General features: G+C 37.4%; 1 protein-coding gene across 1 annotated transcript; it reads left to right on the forward strand.

The window, feature by feature from the left end:
* The first annotated feature begins 7,806 nt into the window (after positions 1-7,806).
* Positions 7,807-9,639, forward strand: GJE1 (gap junction protein epsilon 1). Its single transcript, XM_030314648.1, has 3 exons — positions 7,807-7,845; positions 8,532-8,714; positions 9,244-9,639. The coding sequence occupies exons 1-3, from the start codon at positions 7,807-7,809 to the stop codon at positions 9,637-9,639; spliced, it is 618 nt and encodes a 205-aa protein (XP_030170508.1).
* The last annotated feature ends 712 nt before the right edge of the window (positions 9,640-10,351 follow it).

The following is a 10,351-nucleotide window of genomic DNA, read 5'->3' on the forward strand; positions in this document are numbered from 1 at the left end:
TACCTGCATGTGAGGAAAAATTCTAACACCACTGAAAGGAAAACAACAAAATGCAACAACACGCAAAATGCTAGGAATCCAGTTATAAATTACCACGCATACAAAAAATAAGAAAATATAACCCATAATGAGGAAGATCGATCATTAGGATGACACAAAAATGACAGAAATGATGGAACTAGACACAAGGACATTAAACAGCTGTTAAAATGTATCCCATTTACCTTTAAAGGGGTAGGGAAGGGGCGCCTGGGTGGCGCAGTCGGTTAAGCGTCCGACTTCAGCCAGGTCACGATCTCGCGGTCCGTGAGTTCGAGCCCCGCGTCGGGCTCTGGGCTGATGGCTCAGAGCCTGGAGCCTGTTTCCGATGCTGTGTCTCCCTCTCTCTCTGCCCCTCCCCCGTTCATGCTCTGTCTCTCTCTGTCCCAAAAATAAATAAACGTTGAAAAAAAAAAATTTTTAAAGGGTAGGGAAAAATATTAACAAGATGATATGAGAAATAGAAGATTAAAAAAAGACCCACATTCAACTTCTAGAGCAGGATTGGCTCTAGAAAGGTTGGCAAACTTTTTTCTTAAACAGCCAGATGGTAAATATTTTAGGTTCATGGGCCATAATCTCGGCTGCAACTATTCAACTCTGACCTTGTAGAACGAAAGCAACTGCAGACAACATGAATTGGCATGGCTATGCTGCAATGAAACCTTACTTCACAAAAGGGGTGGCTGATCTATGGGGTTCAGTTTACTGACCCTTGTCCCAGAGGCAAATATACAATATCACAGATAAAAATGCCCTGAATAGGATCAACTTTAGATGAGATCCTGTAGAAGAAAAGATCCGTTGACATTACAATAACTATTCACACAATGAGAGAAGAATTTAGAGAGGATCAGGTACCATATCAAGCATTCTAGCATATATGTAATTGGAGTCCAGAACAAGAGGGGAAAAGGACAGAAAAACATTTGAAGAAATAATGGCTGGTTTTCCCCCCAAATTCATTGAAAACAAATCTACAGATCCAGAGAGCTAAGCAACTCCCAGGAAAGTGAGGTTTAATGTTGTTAGCTCATTTTCCCTAGGCATTTTTTTAATGTGTATTTATTTTTGGAGAGAGAGAGAGAGAGAGCACAAGTGGGGAGGGGCAGAGAGAGAGAGAGAGAGAGAGAGAGAGAGAGAGAGATTGGGAGACAGAGTCCAAAGCAGGCTCCGGGCTCCGAGCTTTCAGCACAGAGCCCGACGCAGAGCTCTAACTCACAAGCTGTGAGACCATGACCTGAGCTGAAGTCAGACATTCAGTCAACTGAGCCACCCCAGGTGCTCCCCCTAGGCATTTTTATCACAAGCTGTGATTCAATCTATGTTTGCCGATTCAAGTATACCTATCTGTATACTTCTCAGGTTTGATACAATGAGTAGAGTCTCCATAACAAGAACAAAAATCATATTTATTGGGAAATCAACTATGTGTCAGGCATTTTGCTAGATATTACCTCATCTATTCTCTCAATCATGTCATCTGTTGGGTAAGAGTTTGTAATTAGAAAAACTAAAACTTACAGAGTTAACACAGAATGTTTAAATAACAACTAGTAATGGTAAAAAAGACACAAATTCAGGTCTTCTGGATTTATAGACTGTATTCTCCTATAGGGCTTGACTGTATAGATAAAGCATCCAAAAAAGAAAGAAATCATATGTGTTGTATAACTATAAGCCATACAATATAGGCATATTGGAAATATGTAAAATGTATAAACTCACTGATAAAGAAGAAAACTGAGGTCTTCAATTTAACCATTAGGTCAAGCAATTATTGGCAACATACAAATTACTGACAATAAATCTCACAGCAAGTACAGTAGCTCCAAGAATGTTTACAAGACTTAGAATCCTAAAACCACAATACTGTAAAGTTATTTACAGATTGTTGCATCCAGCCTATTCCTTTTGGAGACCCGGAAATGCAACCCAGCAAGTTAAATCATTTGCCTAAAATAACATGATTGGCTATTGACCCTTTCTGCTAAGGCATTCCCAGTTCCATTCCAGAGAACATAAATTATTCATGCAGAAAGACAAACCCAATTTTGGCAGGTCAGAGATTTCAGTGAGATGTGAATTGGTTAAGGATTGTGATTTATGAATTGAGGCAGATGTCCAGATTGCCTTATCTCAGCTGTCCTTCTGTGAAATCTACTACTGGGAGTACCTAAATTGATCTCTATTTCATCCCATTCAAAAGTCATTGGATATCTCAGGAGGAGGAGGGTAAATTACTGTAACACAATGAGAACTTCTGAGAATCAAAAGAATGCTAGAGAGGAAACTTATAAAGAGATTATTTCTTCTTGTTTCCAGATGTAAAATAAGCCAAGATAGTCTGTGACCATACTCTGAAGGATTGCACATAAATCATTCTTCATTTTAAGCAAATTACCAGCATTATATAAACCACATATATTTATACATATGTACATACATACATACTTATAGATATAAGCACATGTGCTATTATAAGACCCATGAAAGCAAGGTCTGTATTATTCTCACACATTCTCAACAACGTACATAGAAGCTGACATTGTAGGTACTCAATATTTACTGGGTTAATGAAAAAAATAAGGGTGAATAAGCACAAACTCTAGAAAAGCATAGGTCTAAAACAGTGCATGCAGGGGTGCCTAGGTCGCTCAGTTGGTTGAGTGTCCGACTGGATTTCTGCTCAGGTCATGATCCCAGGGTCATGGGATGAAGCACCACATTGGGCTCTACACTGACTGTGGAGCCTGTTTAAGATTCTCTCTCTCTCTCTCTCTCTTTCTCTCTCTCTCCCTCTGTCTGTCTCCCCACTTGTGTGCTCTTTCTCTCTAAAAAATAAAATAAAATTAAATTAAATTAAATTAAAATAATATAAAATAAAGACAAAACAAAACATGTGACTAAATTTAAAATGTTAATTTAGAGTAGCTTGTAAGTAGTAATAATAAAAAATATATATGGGTTGATATGTGTTAGCCAGCATAACTAGTGCTTTTCTACACCTTTATTTCATTCAATCCTATCTTGGTTTCTGCACAAAATTACAGGTTTATTCCCTTTCTGGTCTAGACCACACAGGTCTTAAATGGTTTTAATCTCAGAAATAAGAGTATCTGGCCAAAGATTATACAAGACTCCCATGGTTTAGAGCACTACTGGAAACAGTAGTAATGAATAAATGTCAGCAGTTTGTGTATGTGTGTGTACATGTGTGTATGTGTGTGTATAAGAAGTAGCAGCAGTAGTCATAGTAGAAAAATACCTGGGCCTTTCTTCACTCCTCTGCTACAATGAAAAGCTCTAGGCAAGCTAGTGCTACTGCCTCAAATTTTAGACCATTTACTTAGGAAACTGATGAGAGTGACTTGGTCATTTAAAAAACCTTTGGAGCTAGGAGAGCAGAGGTACGTTTTAATGATTACATTTACTGAAGCTCCGCTAGGGTTCAATCTCACTAGTCTTGCTGAGCAGAAGCCCATATCTTGGCATTTTAGGAGGTTCTAAAGAAAGAGACACTCCCTCCCAAAAAGATTAAACAGAAATAGAGGAGAGACATTGGAAATAGACATGCATATTTCAATGTTACTGAAAGAGTAAATCTTAAAAGTTCTTATCAGAAGAAAAAAACATTTTTCAATGTATACAAACATCAAATCCTTACATTGTGCACCTGAAACCAACATAATGTTATATGTCAATTATACCCCAACAAAAATGTTAAAAAAAAAGAACAGGTATGGGATTTGCATATGTTATTCATTCTTCCCTAAAATGTTCTTATGGCCAACACAAATATTCTTTACGTTAGAGAAAGCAGTGACTCTTCCTTGCTTAAAAAGGATGATTAATTTGTTAACATTATGTAATCTGCATAAAAAAGAAAAATTAATAGAAAATAATAGATTCAGTTCTCAGTAAAGAAAGGAAGAATATTGGGGCACCTGGGGGGCTCATTTGGTTAAGCATATGACTTCGGCTCGGGTAATGATCTCACGGTTCGTGAGTTGGAGCCTCACATCGGGCTCTGTGCTGACAGCTCGGAGCCTGGAGTCTGCTTCGGATTCTGTGTTTCTTTCTCTCTCTCTGCCCCTCCCCCACTCATTCTCCCTCTCTTTCTCTCTCTCTTTCAAAAATGAATGAAAATTTAAAATTTTTTTAAAGAAAGGAGGAATATTCTCCCAAATGCTTTAATAATCCCCATACAGTAACTCTGTGAGGTAAATACTACCATCAACCCTAGTTGGAGAAACTGAAATTCAGAGATGGTAAATAATTTTCCTGAGATTTCAAATCTAACCACGTTGTGAAACCAGGGTTCAAATATAGTTTTTCTGATTCCAGAGCCCATGGCCTTAGATACCACATGGTTCCTCCTCTTCACATGGACACCAAATGAGAAAGCAACTTAGCTGAATTTCTGTGGAAGCCTTCGTGGTTCTCAAGTGCTCCCCTGGCACGCGTTATACTTTGTTAGTTCTCTGCTTGGCTTTTCCTCTTCCTGTTGAGGTCAGGCCAGGAGCATGGGATAATGGCCAAGCTCTGGAGCACCGTCCAGCTGCTATGTATCCCAATAACCCCTGAGATCTTCCCAGGAGAAAATAAGAAAGTCTGGACTTATTTCCCCTTAATTCCTCATGTTTCAGGGTCCTAGTAATCAGCCTAATAATATTCTCATGTGCCTGCAGCCCCACCAGTTAACAGGCAATTCATTCACTATCTTTCACTACCTGGTTTTACCACTTACTAACTGTAACTCGGGATAAGTTACTTAACCTCTCTAGGCCCTATCTGTAGAATAGACCTGTAAGAGTACAGACAGAACAGAACTGCAAGAATTCAGGGAGACCATTTGTTTTAAATACTTAATAGCAAATAGAAACCATTTCACAGGCTAATACATTGTTACTGGATGTTTATTGTAGACCAGTTTTTTTTCCCCCATCTGCTCTAGTTCTTTTCCCGTCCCTTTCACATCAGGAAGAAAGGGCTCAGTGGGCAGCATATACCCATGGCCCCAAACTGTAGTTTTCATTAATTGATTCTAGGCTTTTCTAGGAAGAAAGCACAAATCCTTGATTTCCAAAATGCATTTCGAAACAGACATGATTCTTGAATATTAGATTTCCTCAATTAATGCCCTTCAGTCTCAGGGTTGATTGTAAAATCACTACAAATTCTTCGCCATTGGAATGTAACTTCAGATCTTCCTGCTGAGAGCTGGAGTCCAAGTTTGCTGTGAGACTTGCTTTAGCCAGTGGGACATTAGCACCTCTGAAACAAGCAGAGGCTTGAAATGCTCTCGCACTTTGGCCTTTACAATTCTTTCTGCTTTGGAAACTCTGTAACGCCTCCACAAGCAGAAGTCTGGGCCAGTCTCCAGAATGACAAACAGACATGTGCTTTAGTCACCCTGATCACTCTCCCCAAAGTCTGCCAACCTCTAGGCATGTGAGTTAAGTCATCCCGGATAATCCACATAGCAGCTGACCTGTTGCCTGACCACATTCGCATGCAAGAACCCAGCAGAGATCACTGAGCCACCCAGACCAGGAGAAATAACCACTCAAACCATGAGCTATATGAATGTTTGCTATTTGGCCATTAAATGTGAGAGTGCCTTGCTATGAAATAATTCTTAACTGGTACGGATATTGGTACTAAGCAATATGACTGCAGGTCCTTCAAGAGGTAGTAGCCATTTCTCAAATCTGGGTTGGCTTTGCCTAATGTAATATTAGCAAACCTAAAGCAAGCAGAGGACTAAATGATGCTTGCACATTGGGGATTGCCTTTTTTTTTTTTTTTTTTTTTTTTTGCTGTTCCTGGTACTCTGCAAGTCTTAGCATGTAAAGCAGCTCAGGTTGTCGTCTTAATTAACAGCTCTACTAATTGCCATGCATACGAGGAGGCCAGCATCACTATAGCCACTGTCTTATCTGGTGAGTTTATCTTACATTGGGAAGGTAAAACTAGGCTTTCATCATTTCTTGGGACTTTCCCCTTGGGAGCCAGTTGTCCACAGAGATCAGCACTCCTACTCTGTTCTCATGCATAAATCTCATAGAGGGAGGGAGGCATTTCATGCAGGGAAGGCAGCCATGATACAGCACTGACCAGGCCTGCACCTGTGTCTGCCTAGGAATCACACTTTCCCAAAGAGATAAACCATGTTCCTCCTCCAACATAATCTTTACGGTGATAAGTATAATAAGGGCACTATTCTGGCCTCCAACTGCTTTACTCCTTTGTCTTATGACTCATTTGAATCATAACCTATAAAGGGAAGAGCAGTATTATTTATTTGGCCTCACATGGATCCCAGCAATGAAAATGATACTGTGTTTCTCCCATCTACACATGCAATTTCACACAATTAAGGTCCAAGCCAATTTTGCTCATCTCTGAAAAAACACAGGAAGACTTTGATGGTTTCTACCTGTCTGACCCTAGCATATGTTGGTCTAAATGATCACATTCATTACTGTACATGGTGGAAATCAAAGAAGGATTCTTCCCATGCAAAAGATTGTTTTGGCTTTTGGATGCTTCTTCATAGGAATTGACACACAGCAAACCTGGAATTCTTTTTCTGAACAAGATGAGAATATAGACCAATTGCTCTCATGCAACAGCTCTGAGGGATCATTATGTTGTCCATGTTTTTTTTTTTTTCCCCTATCCTCTACAACACCGATTTAACAAGGCCACTGCCCCTTGCCCATTGGCTACAACTGCATGTGTTATACAGTTGCTTCTTCACTTGCTGAGGAGAGCAGTGCAGTTGTCTAGAGTTACAGCCCTCACAGATTGCAGATCACAAACAAAACAAAGATGAGAAATGCAGGTAAAGGAAGCAGATCTGATTCACCATTGGCTGTAGGGAAGTATCAGTGGGTGGAATATATTATACAGATATATCAGTTGGAAGGCATCTCCTTATCTGTTTTGGCCTCTGCTGATCTCAGCACCCATAATAATGCCTAGCAGATGATGTATCTACTGAAGGACAAAAGAAAGGAAGGCAGGATTGTTCACACGATTTGTGCCAGATCCCGGTTTTATCTTGGTTGGTAGGAAACCATCTTTTACTTAGAATAGAGATCTAACTACAGATTTTATATGTCCATGGTAAGCATTTGACAAGAAGATAAATATGGCAACACATCAGTAATATCCGATGCTGCAGCACCTATCATAATCTGTTACAATTTCTTAAATGTCCCAGAAATTAGTTCTATTCCATAAAGGTAAACAAGAAAGAATCAGGAATATTTTCTATGTGCTTATCTTTTCAGATACACCTAAATGGAGGGGGAGGGGGAAAAATCACTTGACATTTTGGAAAAAACTCTAAGCTTAAGAGTCCACTGATTTACCAATAGGCAATTCTCAGGTAACTGAGAGGCACTGAGTGTTCAGAGCCCTTGTTGAGCTGGCCTCTTGCTTTGCTAGCATGCCCGTCTGTCTGGCTGGCTATGCTGACAGTGTAAGTCAAGGGATTATTAGATTGAACACATGCCCTCAGCTTTTCTTTGTTTTTGTTTTGCTTTGGGACAGAGATGGGAAAGTTGACTGGGGCCCCAGAGATCTATGAAAAAAAAAAAAAAGACAGAAAAGGAGGAGGGGAGAGAAATTTGCAGTGATAAGTGTTTTCTGCTGTAAGAGTCATGGGAGAATATGAGTTTGATTCTGGCAGAAGCAAAGTGGCAATGTGGGTCAAGAATTAACCCACAGGGATGCCAGGATAACAACTCCTGAGACATGTCTCTAAATTACATCAAAAACTTCTATGAAGGATGTGTAAGTATTATGCAAACAAAAAACAAACAAAAATAATTGTTTGAGTCTTGTCTTGTATTTTAATCTGATTTGCATAAGTATTGATGAATGAGAACATCTACATATATGGAGAATAATATAAACATCAACCATATACTTCAAAATATGCTGAATTTAAAACTATATCCTGAATAATTCAGGAAGTACTTTTAGCTATTAGTGTTTTAAAGTAGCTCACTATCTCTCAATTCAATAATTAAGAAGTAGAAAATAAGCTGTAATGACAATTAAATAAACATCATTTGGTTGTTAAGATAGTATGCATACCAATGAGTTTAATGTTAGATTTGTTATCTAATTTTCTAAAAGAGGTCCCAGATATTCTAAGATTCTCTTGATTTTATTGCAGAAGGATTAGGGGGGTAAGGATATTCATTGAATTCAGAGCTGTTTAAATATTTCCAAAATTATACATTTGATTAGCAACGTGTCCCTGATAGTTGCATTTCATATTTTCAGAGTTAAAAGGGCTGGGCAATCTCATAATGCAGAATTTGTATTGGGCTTAATGATGTCTAAAGTTATATCTTGCCTCAGAAATTCATGAATATTAAATATTTTTAAATGTGATCAAGAAAACATCCTTTAACATGTGCTTCTTTAATGTTTGTTGTCAAAACATTTTTTTCTCCTAAAATCACTAACAGGTGAAGCCTCCAACTGTGATTGGTCAATTCCACACCCTATTCTTTGGATCAGTAAGAATGTTCTTCCTTGGTGTGTTAGGCTTTGCGGTCTATGGGAATGAGGCTTTGCACTTCAGTTGTGATCCAGACAAAAGAGAAATAAACCTCTTCTGTTATAATCAGTTCAGGCCAATCACTCCACAGGTAAGTTTTTCTGTGGGCACGTAAGCCTTACTCTACACTGGATAAAAATTGGTTTCTTTTTAAATGTAAAATAATGTCACAATAAGATGAAGAATGTCCTAACAGGCATTGTTTGTAGAATTATTACTTTTTCTCTAACTGGCTGTATATTTCAGGTGAATCAATATGAGTTGGTCAAGAGTTTCTTCCATCTCCAGAATTCTGTTATCTATTGATGTTAGAATTATACTCTAGACCTGTAATTAGAAAATGGAAATTGGGTAGCTACTAAAGTACTTCATTATAATTAATAATTGGTAGATGATGACAGCAAAATATGACATTTTCACAATTACCAAGATGTTTAACATTTTAAATATCTTAGTAAGTAAACATGTTCAATAATACTATCTTCATTATATTATTTTTATTGCTTGCAAGACTTATGAAACAGAATTCTTAAGTTTGCCTCTGTTGAGAGACAGTCTCTTTAGGGTGTTTTTGGTAACATGTGGATTGATTTGACTAAGATATTTCTGACATACTTTAGGTGTTCTGGGCGTTACAACTAGTGATTGTCCTGGTTCCTGGCGCTATTTTCCATCTTTATGCTGCATGTAAAAGCATCAATCAAGAATGCATTCTTCAAAAGCCTGTCTACACTGTGATTTATATCCTCTCTGTTTTATTAAGAATTAGTCTAGAGGTGATAGCATTTTGGCTTCAGATTCACCTCTTTGGTTTCCAAGTTAAACCTCTCTACTTGTGTGATGCTGGATCTTTTGGGGAAAAGTTTACTATTATAAAATGCATGGTGCCAGAACACTTTGAGAAGACCATTTTTCTCATTGCAATGTATACATTTACTGTAATTACAGTAGTATTATGTGTTGCTGAAATTTTTGAAATCATATTTAGAAGATTATGCTTTCTAATTAGGCAATGACCAAAAGGTTAACTACCTGCCGATATGCCACAATTCTTTATCAGTCACGTTCATTTAGTTTCATCTTATTCACTGACTATCTCAATTTCACACATAAATATCTATTCTTTAAACTTATCTCAGTGTGTCTAAACTTTATGTCTAATATAAAATAGAATACTAAGTTCCAAGGCGAGTATTCTTGAACAAACATTTCATTCTATTTTAATTTTGTCACATACTAGAAAATATATACAGAACTAATGTTAATTCTTTTTAAAATAGAACTTGTATAGAGTTCTCACACATATAACATCTTAATCACAGTATTTTGTGGCCAGAGAAGTTTTATTATCTCTTCTACAGAGTGGAAAATTGCATCTTAGGGGGGTTAATATGTATGCCCAAAGTCATACAACCACATTAGAATTAAGATCCCCTAAATATAAAGGCTGAACACTTTCGGCTAAACTTTGAGGGTGTAATTATATTTGCATTCATATAAATATAACTTATTTAAGTGCAAAAGTTGTAAATTAATTATTAAAAGTCATTCTATAGTTTGATCACTAACTTAAAGAAATGGAGTAATTACATTTTTAATATTATACTGTTTTCTTGAAATTTTTAACATCAAATATGATAATATAGCCACCAAATAAATTAAAAATGCTATGGCAAATATTGTGAATGGTTTCCTTCTTTTTTTTTTTTTTAGTGTTTATTTATTTTT

This window comes from Lynx canadensis, chromosome B2 (genome assembly GCF_007474595.2).
Source record: "Lynx canadensis isolate LIC74 chromosome B2, mLynCan4.pri.v2, whole genome shotgun sequence".
Classification (NCBI taxonomy): Eukaryota; Metazoa; Chordata; class Mammalia; order Carnivora; family Felidae; genus Lynx; species Lynx canadensis.

Bases quoted from the DNA above. Each gene is read 5' to 3' on its own strand.
- GJE1 (XM_030314648.1), top strand. From the start codon at position 7,807: ATGTCTCTAAATTACATCAAAAACTTCTATGAAGGATGT. The intron at 7,846-8,531 runs GTAAGTATTATG...AATCACTAACAG, and splicing joins AAAACTTCTATGAAGGATGT to GTGAAGCCTCCAACTGTGAT. The intron at 8,715-9,243 runs GTAAGTTTTTCT...GACATACTTTAG, and splicing joins TCAGGCCAATCACTCCACAG to GTGTTCTGGGCGTTACAACT.